Source organism: Cyprinodon tularosa, unplaced genomic scaffold (genome assembly GCF_016077235.1).
Source record: "Cyprinodon tularosa strain WSP-4 unplaced genomic scaffold, ASM1607723v1 ctg544, whole genome shotgun sequence".
Taxonomy (NCBI): domain Eukaryota; kingdom Metazoa; phylum Chordata; class Actinopteri; order Cyprinodontiformes; family Cyprinodontidae; genus Cyprinodon; species Cyprinodon tularosa.
This window is the reverse complement of record NW_024039279.1, coordinates 336,170-355,000: the sequence shown is the minus strand read 5'-3', so window position 1 is coordinate 355,000 and position 18,831 is coordinate 336,170. Positions and strand designations below refer to the sequence as shown.

The following is an 18,831-nucleotide window of genomic DNA, read 5'->3' as shown; positions in this document are numbered from 1 at the left end:
CCATCCATCCATCCATCCATCCATCCATCCACAATATTACAGATATATTACAGATGGATCCATCCATCCAACGAACATCCATCCATCCATCGAACATCCATCCATCCATCCATCCATCCATCCATCCATCCACCCATTATCAATCCATCCATCCAACGAACATCCATCCATCCATCCATCGAACATCCATCCATCCATCCATCCATCGAACATCCATCCATCCATCCCTCCATCCATCGAACATCCATCCATCCATCCACCCATTATCAATCCATCCATCCATCCATCCATCGAACATCCATCCATCCATCCATCCATCCATCCATCGAACATCCATCCATCCATCCATCCATCCATCCACCCATTATCAATCCATCCATCCAACGAACATCCATCCATCCATCCATCCATCGAACATCCATCCATCCATCCATCCATCCATCCATCCATCCATCGAACTTCCATCCATCCATCCCTCCATCCATCGAACATCCATCCATCCATCCACCCATTATCAATCCATCCATCCATCCATCGAACATCAATCCATCCATCCATCCATCCATCCATCGAACATCCATCCATCCATCCATCCATCCATCCATCCATTGAACATCCATCCATCCACCCATTATCAATCCATCCATCCATCCATCGAACATCCATCCATCCATCCATCCATCCATCCACAATATTACAGATATATTACAGATGGATCCATCCATCCAACGAACATCCATCCATCCATCAATCCATCCATCCACAATATCACAGATATACTACAGATGGATCCATCCATCCAACGAACATCCATCCATCCATCAATCCATCCATCCACAATATTACAGATATACTACAGATGGATCCATCCATCCAACGAACATCCATCCATCCATCCATCCATCCATCCACAATATTACAGATATATTACAGATGGATCCATCCATCCAACGAACATCCATCCATCCATCAATCCATCCATCCACAATATTACAGATATACTACAGATGGATCCATCCATCCAACGAACATCCATCCATCCATCGAAAAGTTAATTAAATAATGTAACAGAGTGAGGTTCAAGACAGGGGCAAACAGGGGCCCGTAATACTGATCCGGGCCCCTGTACTGAATACATTACTAAAGATGATATGCACTGATAGCTCAATTGGACGCATTTCACTTTTTTCTTTACAATTCCGTTTTAATTATGTTTTAAAAATTAAGGTGATATCTTCAGTCGGATTGAGATAAGGTGTGTGGGATCCTAGTGATTAGTGTGGAATCCTGAGGTTCTGAGTTGGAGCCCCACTCCGACAAACTGCCAGTCTGGGACTCTGAGCAAAGACCCTTAACCCCACACTGTTCCCCGGGCGCCGCATGGCGGCAGCCCACTGCTCCCCAAGGGAAAGGGTTAAATGCAGAGTGAATTTTGTTGCTCTGCACTTGTGACAGTGTATTGACAATAAAAAACTGTAAAAAACAAAAAACAATGATAGAATCAGTTTCCATCAGCTAAAAGTCATTTAGCAGATTTATCTTTTTCAGTTTTACTTAGGTTCTAATCATGATTTGATTAAAACTGTCCATTTACATTTAAAATAATAATTAAAATATAATATCTCTGAATTATGAATTTACATTGGCCTATTGTTACAAAGAATATATCATTTATGAGTTATGGACATGTTAAAGTATAAACTATTTCCCTGTTTTTGTGCTTTTCGATGTGATTTTATTTTTTGGATTCAAATCCAGTAAAATATAAAATATTGGTGTAACTTTTGACCCTGACAGAAAATAAAGAGTAAAGAAATGGAAAAATGGCAAAAGAAGTGGAACAAAGATAAGAAAGGAAGAAGATTATATAATGTACAATAATCAGTATAAAATAGAATCATTAATGAGAGAAACAGAAGGGAAGATCAGATTAAGAGTGAATCATACCTATTTAAATGACAATTTATATTTAATAGGGAGGGAAAATAATGGTAAATGTGAAGGATGTGGAGAAAAAGAAAATGTAGAACACGTACTGATGAACTGTTAAACTTATGAACATGAATGGGAGAAATGAAGAAGGATGGTTGGAAGGACAGGATAAGAATGGATTGTTAATGGAATATTGGGAAATGAAGGAAATATAAAGGATATTCACAGATTAATGAAAGCTTTATTTATTTATCTACAGAATACAAAAAAAAAAAAAGTATTTGATGTAAAGTAATGTTGCTACACACTCATGTACAGTAGGTGGCGTTGTGCACCTTGGTTGCGATCCGCCATAATAAAAAAGAAGAACAAGAAGGAGCCGGTTTGTTTGTGCTGGACGGCGCATGCGCAGTGAGTGCAGGTGTACTTCCTGTCAAGATGGCGGCGAGCAGAGGCCTGGCTGCCCTGTGGAGGACAAGCAGCAGTAAGTCTCCGCTGTTCCCCGGCCTGCCCGTCTGCGCCGCCCGCACACAGAGCTCTGTGAGCGGCCACCTGCTGCCCCGGACCTCCCTCTCCAGGCCTCCGTGGTCGGAGCAAAGCTGCGTGGTTTCAGCGGAGGAGGAGCGGAGCAGACACGCCGCCGTGGTGAGCGCCGTCAACCAGCGGATCCAGAAGCAGGACTTCGGCAGGCTGTTCGCTGTGGTTCACCTGGCCGGCCGCCAGTGGAAGGTGACCAACGAGGACCTGATCCTGATCGAGAACCACATCGAGGCGGACTGCGGGGAGCGGATCATCCTGGAGAAGGTGCTGCTGGTCGGGGCGGAGGACTTCTCGCTGGTCGGCAGGCCTCTCCTGGGGAAGGAGCTGGTGAGGGTCAGAGCCACGGTGATCGAGAAGACCCAATCCTGGCCCAAAGTGCACATGGTGTTCTGGAAACGGCACCGCTTCCAGCGGAAGAGGATCATCGTTCAGCCGCAGACGGTGCTGAGGATCAACAGCATCGAGCTGAACCCCCAGCTGTCCTGATCCACTGACTCTGAACCTGCAGCTCCTCTGGGTTCCTCCCAGGAACCAGCTGACATGATGCAGCTGCTGATCATCTGATCCATTAAAGTTTCCCTTTGCAATCAGGAATCTGCTCCTTCCTAAGGTCAAACTAACATCAGCACCATGATTAGGAGCTGGAACCTGAATGATCATTAAAATAAAAAAAACTTTGTTAAACTCATTTTGGAGAAATGTACCTCTGTAATTAACCCATCCTCTTAGGGAGCAGTGGGCTGCCACTGTGGGGCTTCCGGGGAGCAGTGTGGGGTGAAGAGTAGTGTTGCACTGATGCCACTTTTGGCCCCGATACCATCTGTTTAAAATCGATGTGTGTATATATGAAGAACTGCATACTACTTGGATATAAATAAATGCCATCTTGGTTTTGTCAAGCTGCTGCCTACCTTTGTGAAAGAGGAAAAAGACTAATACAAGTGAATCCAGTAGAACTTCTATTGCCTACCTGGAATGGGTGACAATAGTTGAATAAACTTTTGGCTCTCAAAATGGTATCAGTTTTGGTATTGGTTGGTACTCACTGATACCGATACCACCATTTTAGAGCTGGATCGGGGCCCTGCCCGATACTGTTATCGGTGCAACACTAGTTAAGGGTCTTGCTCAGGGACCCAGAGTGGCAGTGGGTTTTAAACTCACAGCCTCAGGATTCCAAGCTCTACACCCTAACCAGGCCATAGTGATGGTTAATGAGGCATCTTGAAGCCAAACTACTGATTCTGTATTGATACTGACGGAATACTGACACCTGCTGGACATTTAAATGCACTACAGGCAGCCTATTGGACTAAACTGAATTGAATTCATAACCTAGAACAATGATATGGTTTAAATGATTGTAGGTCACATTGTATTATTTCATATCTATGTTTAAATAGAAAGTATCTTTATTTTTAGATGCAGCCAATAAATAGTGTAAACGTATAAGGTGAAAATTTAGGGGGAAATGTGAATTAAGATGCTGGTGGACTAGGATTTTAGGTCATAATTCAAAAAGGGTAAATAAAATGAGTCAATTTAAAATGATCTAATTCAGAAAAGTTTAGTGATAGAGGAAAAGCAATAAAAACGATTAACATTAAAACAACTGAAACGTTCCTATTCCTTTTAGGCTGCTGCAAAATTGTTGATCGGTTTAATGATAAACTGCAAGAGATTACATTTTTTTTTAGCAGATGCATCATGTTGACAGATTTTTAAATGGCATTTAGTGAGTCAGTCATTTAGAAACACCTCCTGTATCGGTCACATGACTGTCTGGAAATGACACGTGCACCGATGCAGAGTTTTGCTCTATGGATTCTACACATGCACCCACGCATCAGGGTTAATGGACCCATAACTAGTCTGGGGTTAAGGGTTTTACTCAGGAACCCAGAGTGGCAGCTGTGGGGATTGAACAGAGTACTGGCAACCTTTTCAGAGAACAAGCACACTGCTCCATAACTCCACCTTTTTTATATGTATATTATTGGCTTCTTTTTAACTATTCAATTATATTTTATGTTGATTTTCCCCCCAAATATAAAAAAAAGAAAATTCAAGCATTTTACATCTTTAACTCTAAGACAGCAGATAAGGTGAAAAACATCCTTTATTGAAGAGAAAATTAAACTGAAAACTAAATTCCTGAAAAAATATTTCTATACAAAACATTCAAAGACAAAAGATGTGAAACAGCTTTTATTTTGAAAGCAGCTATCTGAGCCTTCTAGAAAAAGATCCACAGCATTGAAGACTCATTTTAAGGCACTGTTGAACTTTTCTGCTCAGTGGCGACACGTTTGACTGGAGGAGAAATAAAAGCGGTTTGTCCAACAGGTAAAAAAACCAATGGATTAAAAACTTCATTTAGCAAAAGTTAAATGTCCTCTGGAGCCTAAAGACCAACAACCAGCAGAAGATGATCCTGCTTGGGTAAATTAACCAGCCTTTAATCAGATTTAACTTTCCTGGTGTTCATCTGTTATGTTGTTACAGAGGTGTTTATACACTGATAATACTGCTTAATCAGCTTTCTGGGCATTAAACCAACACTTGCTGTTAAAAATCCTCTATAAACTGATTCCAGGCTCCGCTGCTCTCCTCCTGCCTTCACCTCTAAACTACCTGCTGCTGGTGGATCAGCATTCAGCTGGTTCCTCATATCCACAGGATGCATGTCTTTTTTCCTCCAGCTTAATGGAGCATCCCGAGTTCTGACCCACCCCCACCTATTGCTGCTAACTGCCAATCAGCTGGCTTAAAAGGCTTCTAGACGTTTCCTTCCCACTTGGAAGAAGAAATTAGTCTGAACTGAAATATTTAGCTTTAAACAGATGTTATGGTTAAAAAAAGAAGCTCTAATGTGTTCGAACTACAGCTGGTTAGTTTATGATGAACGTGTCAGACTGGAAGCTGGACGCCACACTGGAAAAAAAAATCTAAATCAAAGTAATTTTTTCTAAAAAGAAGTGCATTTGTTCCTGGATTGAGGAGATAAAAGAAACACTTTGCCAATGGAACAGGGCAACAGTGTCATTTTATTTTAACAGTAAAAATACTTATTTCATTGGCAAACTATCTCATTTACTTACTGAAATGAAGGGTAAATACACTTAATTTAAGACATTTCAACTTATTTTTAGATCAATTTTCCAGTGCTTAACAAATAAACGAGGTTCTTCCTGTGGCCAATAAGCACTTTATCCTGAAACTATTGCAATATTTATTTAATATTCAGTAGGTACATTTTTTTAAAGGAGAAAATAAAATTAGTTGCTTATATTCTAGGTTTTAGTTTGTGTGACTCTTATGTGCTGTTCTCAGCCCACAACCAGATTTCTTGAAATCAGCCCAGAAAGTGACAGATGAAAACATTTCACCAACCCTAAAGGAACCAAAGCCATGAGTGATCCACCCTGATCTTTGCTCCTTTCTCCAGTCGCAGATGGAGGTCAGACATTACAGCAAAATCTCCCACAAAGCCACAGTTTAACAGGGATTCTAGAACCAGCTGGTGATGTGTGAACATTTGATTTCAGATCAGAAAGGCATTTTAACTGAATCACTACAACTTTTCATTCAAACAGACACAAAGGAAATGAACATTTGTTTCAGACGGAGTCAAAGCGTCTCCCTGCATTGTAGCAGCAGTGAGGTGGCCTTCAAAACAAAATTTCAAGTATTATCTTCAGAAGTCCGATCAGAATGGTCCAAAAGATGGACTCCTCCTCCTGAAAGTCGTCTCCTGCCTGGGCAGATTTCTTTTCGGCGTGTCCACCCTCTGATGAGTAGGAGCCGCTCTCAAACGGGTCCTGGGGAACCGCCTGGTCATAAAACACTCGGATCTCAAACTTGCTCTCCTTGTACGACGGATGGCCGTAAATTCCGATTCCCACGGGCCGTTTGAAGTCTCCGGGCACCACCACCACGTCGTGGCCGCACGTGACCGACTGCAGCTTGTAGGTGTCGAAGTTGGGATGGAGTGTTTTATCGGAGACGTACAGATCGGCGTCGCCTTTGAGGCTCTGCATGTGCAGGATGATTCTCCCGTCGTGGTTGAGGCGCAGGTAGCTGTAGTTTCCGGCCCCGATGTGACCCTGGACCACATGGAGCAGCACCCACTCGTCTGGGATGCCGTCATCCTCTCCGAAGCTCAGGAAGCCTCTGGCCTGTGACAGCAAGAGGCTGAGGAGCAGTGCGGTGCGGCCCAGCGTCATGGTGAGGGCATCGGTCAGTCTGTCAGACAGCCTGAAAAACAGGAATCAGCTGATCATCCTCTGGAAATAAAGCCTAATTAAACACAGCGGCGTGAATGTTCATCTCCTCTGATCACAGCTAACAGTTAGCGACCATTCCAGCAGAATTCATTCAGAACAGCTGCTCAACATCTGGAGGCATCCTTAGCAGCACTTTACACAATTAAACCTGTACTGGTTTATGTTTTTAAATGTAAATTAATAGCCAATTGAACAGTTTCCTAAATAAATTACACACAGTGCTCTATAAAAATGTTTAACAGATTAAAAGTCACAGTTTAGTATCACGTATTTACTTTTTTTCCCCCCAAAGGTCCTTAAAGAGGAAAAGTCTTAGGAGTGAATTCAGTTTGTCTTTCAATGAATACAGAAAAATAGGTCTTTAATCCTAATCGTAAATAAGTATTCTCTCCTTTAAACTAGAGTCCTATCAGTTTAAATATAATCTGCTGCAGATTAATCGCAGCCTTTCCAAATGCAAAGCCGATATCATTTGAAAGTGATGGATTTGTATTTTTTTTTCTTCATACGATTCCAGTAAAAAAAGCAAAAGGCCAAAGCATGCATGCCCGAAGAGTTCTCGGTCCCTGAGGGCCGCTGTCCTGTAGGTTTTAGAGCAGAGGTCATGGATTAGCGGACCACGGTCCAGATCCGGACCCACCTGCTGGCTAATCCGGACCCAACCTGATTTAAAACATTTCTACATGTTGTCCGACAACAGTGTCTAATTTCACCTGCTCCTCCTGTTAATACGGTAAAGCCCTCTAGAGTGTCCTGCAACCAGGCTGCACGTGATTCAAATGATCCAATGAGCTGCTGTCAGTCTGGGTTGCTGCTGCTGCTACTTTTAGACACAGCAGGCAAACCTGTGGCAAGCCGGGCGATGGGAAAGAAGGAGAAGACGATGAGAAAAAGAGAGCAGAGAAAGTGTGGACTGCTGGAAGAACTGTCGTGAACTGGTGAAAGAAAAGTGAAATGGTGCTCAAAGATGACGCTGCACATTTAGAGGATGTTTGGCTCAACCTGCTGCTGTGAAGCAGGATTCTCCACCATGAAAAGAATCAAAAATAAACATGGATTCAGGCTCAAAATGAGCACCAGGGCAGCCTAAAGCCCACTGCTCTCATTAAGACAGAAAAAAAGATTCAGGTGTTTTATAAAATATGTGAATCAGGAAATTGTCTATATACCAAACTGAACGACTGTCGTTCTCTACTTAAAAAACCCTACAAATTTTAACATTTTTAATTTTGTTTTTATTTAAAAAGTCAATGTATGCATAAACACCTCTTTTTTTTTCTGTGTTAAATTCTGTTTAAAGTAACAGATTATAATAAAAAATGTCTCTGGACCTTTACTGTTGATGTTTAATTGCTATAGAGGTTTCTCTGCTTTAGCACAGCTGATTTCCACTGATCTCTGGTTAAGAAGCTTTTGCTGAACTGCAATCATCAGAATCAGTTGTGCTAAAGCAGAGAAACCACTAATACCTGCAGGGTGGCCCTTGAGGGCCCACTATGGGTATGTGGGTCAGACTAAAAGGTTAAAGTCCTCTCTTTTCATCGTTACCCAGCAGTGAAGGCAGGGTTATAAATAACCTGCCGTTTCCCGTCCGTCTGCTCCGACCTTTGATCCATTAATAAACGATACTTCACACGTTGAAATATAAAGAAAAAAACTCACTTTAAATTATAGTCCAACACAGAGCTGACATTCAGTTTGCTAGTTTGGTTAGCTTAATAAAATAGCCTTTAAAATCAAACAAAAGCAGATATCTTGTTTCCTTGCTTTGTTTGAACTTTAAGCTAATTTGTTGTTAGCTATAAGTAGCGGAGCAGTGCAGCTTTAAGACTGCATACCTAAAAGTACTTATACTCAATAATACTGCAGTTTTTCCTTGGCTTATGTGAGAAGAATCGCTTTACTATTAGCAAACAGTTAGCATTGTGCTAACAGCAGTTAGTGTGCTTACGAAGCCGCTCTCACCGTTGCTCTCATTTTGTTTAAAACAGGTTTTACAAGCATAAGACGCTTCAAGGATCAGATTTTTCATTTCAGATGAATTATCAAACCATTTAACAGGTTAATACTCACACAGCTGTCGTATCCTGGCCAACATCTTCCAGTTAGCATAGCTAACATAACAGCAAGTTCACTTCTTCACTTCCTTCCGTCCGAACAGCGGCCTTCTACCGCCGCATACCGGCCGCCGCTGGAAGCGCACTCTGACGGTTTTTCTAATGCTACTGACTGGGTGTTGGCGTCATCTGAAGGTCAAAAGCACATTTCATAACTTATAAAAATTTAAACCCAATCTTCACTTATTAAAAACCTTTTTTTAAATATTTTTTCCACACCGAATTACTGAGTGGCTCTCTAATCTTTATCGCTTTTTTATTCTAGACAGGGCCAATGGGGTCCAGTGTCCCTGTAGATCATGTCCTGGCCCCTGTTATGGCCAATGTACTGAAGACATAATACTTAAAGAAATTCTAATAATGTGCGCTGGAAAAGACATGGTTACTGATGGGTCCTTTGGATCCGTTTCACTTTTTTCTTTACAGATTCTGTTTTACTAATTATTTACAACCAATAAACTTCAGTGGTGTTGAGATAGGATCCCAGTTTTCATCTGATAATTTTTTTTTTTACCAAAACAAATTGAAAAAAAAAACGAAAAAAAAAAAACAACTTTAAATGTATTAGTTTTTCTTGAGTTCTAATTCAGATTTTATGGAAAACGGTGATTTTAACTTAAATTAAGTGAAAAACATGTAAAATTCCAAAATTATGAATGTATATTGACCTCATAAGAAATAGAATTTTAATTAAACCTAATTGAATAGAAATATGACTTTAGGCAGCTATCTTAATATATGTGAATCCCTTGCCCCGTTTTTTACTTCATACTTTTCTGTGCCCCCCTGAAAACACACTGGCCCCCTCTTACATTTGTTCTAGAACCGCCACTGAAGCAACTTAGATTGTGTTAGTGATCCCTCTGAACTAATCTAAAGAAAATATGAAACATATATATTTTTAATGGGATTACACCCCACCTACATTCTATTGATTTGACCTCAAATTATTGAGATAAAGTGTTTTATGCTTTGGTTTTGAAATTAATTAGTTAGGACAAACACGTAGGATGACCTTATGTAAACATATCACCAGAATGATTGACAAATAGGACGACCACTTATTTAGATGATCCACCCCGAAATAGAAAATCCTCCACTATACTTTAAATTAATTTAAAAAAAGGGAAACTCATTCCTTTTTTTGATATCCACCCTTACTGAAAGCATAATGGAAAGTTCAGTGGAAGGAAAAAATAATGTTAAGCCACACCTATAAGCCGACCTTGAGGAAATGATGAACAGCATTCCATCCAGGAGTTAGGGGAGATCAGAGGAGGTGACTGCAGCTGGTTTCACAGCTTCCAAACAGGTGGTTCAAAGTAGACGTTCTAAATGAAACGTTTGCATTTGGTAGGAAATCAAGGTTTCAGGTTCTGGAGGAGCAGAACACAATCCTAACAAAGAGGTTCAAGAGTCAGATTTCTACCAGGAAATCAAAACTAGAAGTTTCCGTGATCAGCAGGAGGTTCTCCATCATTTCCTGCATCAGAACATCGAGTAAACCAGGACCAGAGGGTGAGCTGACACCCAGATCCTCATCAAGGGAAACCTCACGCTGCACTTAAGGCTATCACTGCCCCTACACAGTTAGCATGGCTATCGCTGCCCCTACAGAGTTAGCATGGCTATCGCTGCCCCTACAGAGTTAGCATGGCTATCGCTGCCCCTACAGAGTTAGCATGGCTATCGCTGCCCCTTAAGAGTTAGCATGGCTATCGCTGCCCCTTTAAGAGTTAGCATGGCTATCGCTGCCCCTTAAGAGTTAGCATGGCTATCGCTGCCCCTAAAGAGTTAGCATGGCTATCGCTGCCCCTACAGAGTTAGCATGGCTATCGCTGCCCCTACAGAGTTAGCATGGCTATCGCTGCCCCTACAGAGTTAGCATGGCTATCGCTGCCCCTACAGAGTTAGCATGGCTATCGCTGCCCCTACAGAGTTAGCATGGCTATCGCTGCCCCTACAGAGTTAGCATGGCTATCGCTGCCCCTACAGACTTAGCATGGCTATCGCTGCCCCTACAGAGTTAGCATGGCTATCGCTGCCCCTACACAGTTAGCATGGCTATCGCTGCCCCTTAAGAGTTAGCATGGCTATCGCTGCCCCTACAGAGTTAGCATGGCTATCCCTGCCCCTTAAGAGTTAGCATGGCTATCGCTGCCCCTTAAGAGTTAGCATGGCTATCGCTGCCCCTACAGAGTTAGCATGGCTATCGCTGCCCCTTAAGAGTTAGCATGGCTATCGCTGCCCCTACAGACTTAGCATGGCTATCGCTGCCCCTTAAGAGTTAGCATGGCTATCGCTGCCCCTTAAGAGTTAGCATGGCTATCGCTGCCCCTACAGAGTTAGCATGGCTATCGCTGCCCCTACAGAGTTAGCATGGCTATCGCTGCCCCTACAGAGTTAGCATGGCTATCGCTGCCCCTACAGAGTTAGCATGGCTATCGCTGCCCCTACAGAGTTAGCATGGCTATCGCTGCCCCTACAGAGTTAGCATGGCTATCGCTGCCCCTACAGAGTTAGCATGGCTATCGCTGCCCCTAAAGAGTTAGCATGGCTATCGCTGCCCCTACAGAGTTAGCATGGCTATCGCTGCCCCTACAGAGTTAGCATGGCTATCGCTGCCCCTACAGAGTTAGCATGGCTATCGCTGCCCCTACAGAGTTAGCATGGCTATCGCTGCCCCTACAGAGTTAGCATGGCTATCGCTGCCCCTACAGAGTTAGCATGGCTATCGCTGCCCCTACAGAGTTAGCATGGCTATCGCTGCCCCTACAGAGTTAGCATGGCTATCGCTGCCCCTACAGAGTTAGCATGGCTATCGCTGCCCCTACAGAGTTAGCATGGCTATCGCTGCCCCTACACAGTTAAGGATTAATTTCCCACTGGGATCAGCTTCATAGTCATGGTAGGACACTTCTTTAATTATAAGCCCCCAGCCCGCCAAATGTGGGCTTATAATCAAATGTTCAATGTTCATGTTCAATTTGCATGCTTTCAAAACAAACAAAGACAAGGCTTTGTTGGGCTACTGCATAAAACCTGGAACTGAAAGCTATTCCTGACATTTTGAATTGAACAAGCTTTCTGGATGGGAAGAGAAATGCCTTTAAACTTGGAAACAAAGTCAAGTGGATTGTATGGTTGTTTTAAAACATTTTTTTTTGGCATGAACTAAACATGTGCCTTGCAACAATAGTGGAACAAAATTCACCCCATACTCACCCCAAAACAGAGTTGTAGAAATATTAAGACAGAATTGAAGATCCTGTGTTTTTAAAATCTACAATTGAGATTCATATAAATGGGACTAAGATCAGAAAAACCTGTAAGACCAAACTTAGAAAATGAGCTGTGATTAAGAAAGAAGCTGACATGTTGGATCGTTTCATGGAAAGATAAACTGATTCTTTCTTGTTTTTGTTTAGAAAATCAACTTCTAGATCAGCTTAGAACTCTGAATCTCACCTATTAAACTAAAATTCAGTGGTAGGTCTGATCATCAGCTCACATCTACATGGATCCTCATAAAACTAAACTGTTGTGTTAAATAAATGAAAAGTTTTACAGGATGGAAAGTGTTTCAGTGAATGACTGAGGTGCGTTTTTTCCAAAAACCACATCAAATTGCAAATTTCATATAGATTTATATTTTTTTTAACAAGTCTGCAGAACCTGCAATGTTACAGTTGATGTAGAGCAGAGTCACCTACTGTCACCACGTTAGGGTTTAGTTTATACTGCAAACCAATCAGCTGCTGTAAGGCTGCCCAGTTCAGCAGCTCCACTGGAGAAAAGTCCAGACCACTGATGCTGCAAGAGGAGTTTCCTGTTGTCCTTTCAGAATAAAAGACACAGTAAATGTGTTTTTTTTCTTCCTCAAATAAAGACCATTTTATCATTTAAATAAATCACTGCATCTGTTGTCTTATAAAAAAACACTCCTGAATTGTTATTTAATGGCTGGAAGCGGATAGAGAAACACGATTAAATAGTTTTTTTTTTCCTCCAACTATACAAACCGACTTAACAGAGGTGCATGAAGGGAGGGTGGAGACATGATTCATGGATAGTTTCATTATTTCTTTTAAAAGATTATCAGAGAGAAATGCTTGCATCAAACAGTTTACATCATAGTACCATGCTAGCGCTGTCTGCCCGTTCCTAACGCTGTATTAGCAGTGTGATCAATGCTGTTGGAAACTAGTGTTAAGAAGCTCCCTCTGTCCAGACGAGCGGCGCGTTCACCCAGCCACAGCGCCCTCTAGAGGAGGAGGGTCAGCCGACAGGAGCTGAGCGGAGGGGGAAATAATGGGAACTGATTCCAAAAAGATAGAGGAGGAAAATGAGATTCCATGCAAACAAAACGGGAGCAGAGATAATGATTGGGGGGGTTCACAGTTTTCTCAGCGATGATACAGGAAGGATAAGGGTGTGCATACGAGGGCATGTGATAGAGGGTGGAAATAAGGTGTGGTGCACCAACGGATGGGTACGTCCTTCGTCATGGACAGACGGGGAGCAAACCTACATTCCTGGTCTGATTCTGCGGATTCATTTCCACTCTTCCTTCTGAAGCTCGGGGCGATCCTTGGCTTTGTCCCGTTTAGTTCAGTTTGGAGTGATGAAGCTAGAGGATCTCATCTCCCCTTCTGATATAAAGTCACTGAAGTTGGGCGAGACGGTTATGATGATGGCGTTGGGTGGGTGGGTGGGGGGGAGCGGGGAGGAGAGCATGCAGCGGACAGGCGGCTCAGACGGGGGGCGCCTTGCGCTGCAGTAGATACTGCTGGATGTCGTCTGCGTCGCGCTTCAGCCAGGCGGCGTTCAGGAGGATGTTTTCGCAGCACTGCTGCACGGTGCGCTCAGCCGCAGGCGCCTGGTGGCTCTCGAAAAAACTCTGCAGAGACAGAAAGAAAGAGCTCGTCAACTCCTCACACTTTTATTTATAGAAACCGCACCGATGAATCTGAATGATGAGCTGGTCAGGTTCAGATCATTCTAGGACCCTGGAAGCTCCTGGAAGCAAAGGTGTTGCTAAGAACACATGGTGATTATTGATCTGATCGAGAAAGAGTCTTTAAAGCAATGATTTAATTAGACTAACATTTAGTACACTTTAAAATCAAATGTACGCCTGGAAGAAAAAACTGGAAATTTTAATTAGCATACATTTTTAGTGGGAATCTAAATGAACAAACCGCTGCTTCTCAACAGCTGACTTAAAAAAACTGTCACCTTTCCTTTCCTCCGATCCAGGCTGTGAGAGGAAAAGTAACTACATGAACAAAACATTAGTTTAATGGTTTCCCAGTATTACAGAAGACTTGTAGTCCTCTCTACAGTTTCATAAACTACCGTAAATCTTCTAATATAGGACGGGGCCTTTATTTCACTCAGATACATCTTGGTCCAGGCCATTATTGGAAGGAGGCCAGAATTAGAGGCAGGCCTCTATTTCTATTTGATCAAAACAGACGACCAGTGGAATGAATAAAAATTTTGTGCCTCTGTGAACCTGCTTTGTCTCATTCCAAACTACATTGTGAGCGAAATTCACAACTTCTGAGCATTTAGAGTGTTCAAAAGAGCAAAGAGCACTGACCCACTCTGACAGCCGATTGGAATGATTAAGCTATATCCCCTATTCTGAATGAGTCGCTAAAACTCACTTCATGCAGACATTTTCTTAAGGATGAGTCTGCAAACCAAACTATCCCCCTACGTGGGAAGAGGGGAGAGGCCTGCAGCAGTGGAAACCAGGATGTACAGGCAGAGCAGCAACTATCTAACCAAGAAGATCAGAGCAGCTAAGAGGATACAGAAAGCAGCTAACAGACAGCTTCTCAGCAAACGACCCAAGCAGAGTTCGTTAAACATCTGTGTGACTGCAGACAGTAAAGAAGGGCAGATGGTACCAACAGGAGTGATATGAAAGATAAAAGAAGACTTCTAATGCAACTAATATTCTACAGGAATAAAGGAAAACATTTAAATAGTCTTACCTTAACTTCAGCAGCCATTTTATCAATAGCAAAACCGTCGACTGTGAGCTGTAAGGACAGATAGAGACTTAGATGCAATGAAAGCAGAAGGACAATCCTCTAATTACAGTAGAAACTAATACAGCAGGAGAATGAGAGGCTAACTGACGGCTAATTCGGTGTCGCTACCCAAACTCTTCCAGTAGCACGATCCAAACCATTGGCTAATTAACGCAACCAGATAGACATCTGGGTCACCCAAAATGATCCTTTTGCTCCCTAAAAATAGTTATCAAGGTTAATAATGTATGTCCTTAAAAAAAAAAACCTCTCCAGTTTTATCACACTCTGCACTGGAAATGGGATCCTACTAGCCTAGTGAAATAGTGAAAATGTAAAAAACATCTCAGAAAAGTAACTAAAATATTTTTTAAAGATGTGTATTAGCATTCTGTATTCATTCAGGGATACAAATAAGTACTTTTAGTACCATAATCATATGATTTATAGACTTGGACGAACATCTGTATGCACATGCCCAAATGAGCTGATGGTATGGATCGGGTAGTGACACTAACCTCATTTACACTACCCTCTGAAACCGATCCGGGCTCAGTTTCTTATGAATGTTTACACACCACGCTAGCACAGTTCCTCACCTCCTAGTGGTGACCTACGGTACTCCTGCTCTCTAAAGGTAAACAAGCAAACCAACATGGCGGCGCCCGTAACACTCAGGAAGTTTGTGGAGAGTCAGGCGAAGAAGGCAGCCTTTGGTGAATTTACTTGACAGCTGGCGTTTGGGAGGTGTATACGACAAACGATAAGTGTAATCAGGGCTAACAGACGCAGGAAACAATGAAATTGAGGTTCATCATCACTGGAAATCCTGTGGAACTGTAGGGAGGCTAGGATTTTTATGAATGTCTGAAATTTCATGATTATGGAGGCTGACTGTAAGGAGATGAAGCTCATGCGCTCTTTGTTATCTGAGAACTGAGCCCTGCTGATGAACTAGTACCATGTTAGCGCGGTTCGGTTGTGTCTGGCGCGGTGCGGTTCAGTTGTGCGTTCCATTTATACTCAGTTATCTTGGTTACCGTCCTCAGACTGATCTCAGCACGGTTTAAAAAGGGAAGTGTAAATGTGGCTATTGACGGTTAACTACAGCTAACCGACAGACCGTGTCCAACTGGATGCTTCCAACAAATCCAGAACATTCAGAGTAGTTTAGACCCACCTTGATGAGGCGTGATATAAGGAAGCCTCCCTGGTAGCGGTTGTAGAGCTCCTCCCAGTTATCCCTGACAAATTTCCAGGCAGCTTTCCGGCCTTGCTTGCTGCTTCCCGCCACGCCTCCGATTACTGACACCGTGTCCTGGGGACGGACCTCTTCCTGCCGGGACAGACGTCCAGAAAACAGACAAAACCATCAAACTATCTGACTGAGAAGATGACAGCTGATGATGGTGCAGGTACAACAGGTGAAGTTTCAGGATACAGAGACACAATTCTAAGACTTCCAGTCATTATCATGTATTCCAACATTTCAGGCCCAAAAACTCACAGTAAAATAACACACCGAGTCGTCTTCATTAGTCTCTCTACTTGGTGTCATTTGGCTAACAAATCTGCAGGAGCCTGTGCTCACTTTGCTAAACTGCTAGGCTAACATTATCACATTTACTCTATTGTGATATGATTCAACACTTCAGTTCCTAAGGTCTAAATCATCAGAGTCTGGAAAAAAGAGCTTAACAAAAGAATTAATGTTTTATCCAATCAGTTTTCCTTCCTGTGAAAAATAAAATAACCTTAGAGGTAGGTCTGAAGTTCAATAAATAGAAGGTTGTGTACCGAGAGGGCGAAGCTGAGGACTTTCTGGATTAGATCAGGAGCAGAGATGGCCCCCAGGACTCGCTCAATGCGGTTCCTCTCCTCCTGCATGTCTGCTTGTTTATGGAGCTGCAGGACGGCAAAGAGAAAGAGTGTTATTAAAACCACAGAAGAAGTGAAGCCATTTCATCCTCCCAGCAGCTTCATGCAGAGAGGAGTTCAGGGTCTGTAGAAGCACAGAGGGTGGAAACCTTTGAGCTGCGTTTCATTGAAAGCTCAGTTAAGTGACAGACATCAGCAACAAGTGCAGAGACAGAACTTCAGAGGTCTGCAGCAATTCTGCAGCTGGACTGAGAGACGCAGAACTGAACCACAGGATGGATATCAGCATCAAACCAGAACCAGTGAATGTGAAGCACATATAGGAGAACCAGGGGTCCAAATCATCTGGAGTTCATGTTAGAATAACTACTGACTCAAAATGAGATTCATTTAACAATGTAAATATAAGAGCTTATGAACCTGATTATATAAAAAGAGAAAATATAGAGGAAAGAAGAAATAAAAGAAGGGAGGGAAGTGACACAAAGGGTAAAGAAGGAACAAGACAAAGAGAAACAGCTGAGAAGGAAAGGACACAAAGGAAAGGAAGAAGGGAAGGACAGGGAGGGAGAGACCACCACATGGTCAATAGACTGTTAGTGTTTACCTTGAGCATCGTCTCCAGCGTGGTGCTGTCACCGTGCTTCAGCACCGTTAGATACACCTGGAGAGCAGAGAGAAGTTAGCTCCTTCTGAATGAACAGGAGGATGAGCTGGAGGAACTTCAAACTGTAGTTCTGGTGGTTTTTTAATATAATTCAGCAAAGTTAGTAATACAGTAGCAGCCATTCAAAACAGCCCTTCCAAGTCAAACACCAGCTCAACGGCAGCCCACTTCTCTGCAGCTCCCAGCCACTGACTGACTCCAGCCTTTCACTGAATTACAGGGTCTGACCAGGAGATGACGCTTCTCTTTAGATCTTAATGTCCACAAATCATGATAGAAAGAATATTTTAGTACAAAGATTGACCTTTAAAAAGGAATTGTAGGGGAACCAGCTGAGGGCCCATAAAGGAAATTGGGAAAATCTTGAATGGCTACTACTGTAACTTTTCATTTCCACCATCATGTGATCTGTGGATGTAGCATGAGTAACTTTAGCCGTTTGCCTTTGCAGCACCTAAAGCAGATACAGGTGCTGGTCATAAAATTAGAATATCATGAAAAAGTAGATTGATTTCAGTAATTCCATTTAAAAAGTGAAACTTGTATATTATATTCATACATTACATACAAACTCATATATTTCAGATGTTTATTTTGTTTAATTTTGATGATTACAAATGACAACAAATGAAAATCTCAAATTCATCATATCAGAAAATTAGAATATTGTGAAAAGGTTCAAAATTGATGGCCCCTGGTGCCACACTCTAATCAGCTAATTAACTCAAACCACCTGCAAAAGCCTTTAAATGGTCTTTCAGTCTAGTTCTATAGGCTACACAATCATGGGGAAGACTGCTGACTTGACAGTTGTCCAAAAGACGACCATCGACACCTTGCACAAGGAGGGCAAGACACAAAAGGTCATCGCTAAAGAGGCTGGCTGTTCACAGAGCTCAGTGTCCAAGCACATTAATAGAGAGGCGAAGGGAAGGAAAAGATGTGGTCGAAAAAAGTGTACAAGCAAGAGAGATAACCGCACCCTGGAGAGGATTGTGAAACAAAACCCCTTCAAAAATGTGGGGGAGATTCACAAAGAGTGGACTGCAGCTGGAGTGAGTGCTTCAAGAACCACCACACACAGACGTATGAAAGACATGGGTTTCTGCTGTCGCATTCCTTGTGTCAAGCCACTCTTGAACCACAGACAGCGTCAGAAGCGTCTTGCCTGGGCTAAAGAGAAACAGGACTGGACTGCTGGTGAGTGGTCCAAAGTCATGTTCTCTGATGAAAGTAAATTTTGCATTTCCTTTGGAAATCAAGGTCCCAGAGTCTGGAGGAAAAGAAGAGAGGCATTTCATCCACGTTGCTTGAAGTCCAGTGTAAAGTTTCCACAGTCAGTGATGGTTTGGGGTGCCATGTCATCT

The 18,831-nt window shown here is 42.5% G+C and overlaps 3 protein-coding genes across 3 annotated transcripts in view; 1 reads left to right on the top strand and 2 right to left on the bottom strand.

Moving 5' to 3' along the window:
- The first annotated feature begins 2,335 nt into the window (after positions 1-2,335).
- Positions 2,336-3,160, top strand: mrpl21 (mitochondrial ribosomal protein L21). Its single transcript, XM_038304855.1, has one exon. The coding sequence runs from the start codon at positions 2,371-2,373 to the stop codon at positions 2,956-2,958; it is 588 nt and encodes a 195-aa protein (XP_038160783.1). The 5' UTR covers positions 2,336-2,370; the 3' UTR covers positions 2,959-3,160.
- A 2,374-nt stretch (positions 3,161-5,534) lies between these two features.
- On the bottom strand, positions 5,535-8,962 carry cunh6orf120 (chromosome unknown C6orf120 homolog). The gene is made up of 2 exons (XM_038304858.1): positions 8,832-8,962; positions 5,535-6,729 (listed from the first exon to the last, which is right to left on the bottom strand). The coding sequence occupies exon 2, from the start codon at positions 6,696-6,698 to the stop codon at positions 6,144-6,146; it is 555 nt and encodes a 184-aa protein (XP_038160786.1). The 5' UTR covers positions 6,699-6,729; positions 8,832-8,962; the 3' UTR covers positions 5,535-6,143.
- A 3,540-nt stretch (positions 8,963-12,502) lies between these two features.
- npepps (aminopeptidase puromycin sensitive) overlaps positions 12,503-18,831 on the bottom strand; it is a 32,121-nt gene continuing 25,792 nt past the window's right edge. The window contains exons 19-23 of the mRNA XM_038304851.1: positions 17,405-17,461; positions 16,717-16,824; positions 16,100-16,255; positions 14,881-14,928; positions 12,503-13,775 (exon numbers count right to left, since the gene is read on the bottom strand). Of these exons, the coding sequence (XP_038160779.1) occupies positions 13,629-13,775; positions 14,881-14,928; positions 16,100-16,255; positions 16,717-16,824; positions 17,405-17,461 (516 nt within the window). The 3' untranslated portion in view covers positions 12,503-13,628. The remainder of the gene's footprint in view (positions 13,776-14,880; positions 14,929-16,099; positions 16,256-16,716; positions 16,825-17,404; positions 17,462-18,831) is intronic.

Coding starts and splice junctions, on each gene's coding strand:
- mrpl21 (XM_038304855.1), top strand. CDS start 2,371: ATGGCGGCGAGCAGAGGCCTGGCTGCCCTGTGGAGGACAAGCAGCAGT.
- cunh6orf120 (XM_038304858.1), bottom strand. CDS start 6,698: ATGACGCTGGGCCGCACCGCACTGCTCCTCAGCCTCTTGCTGTCACAG.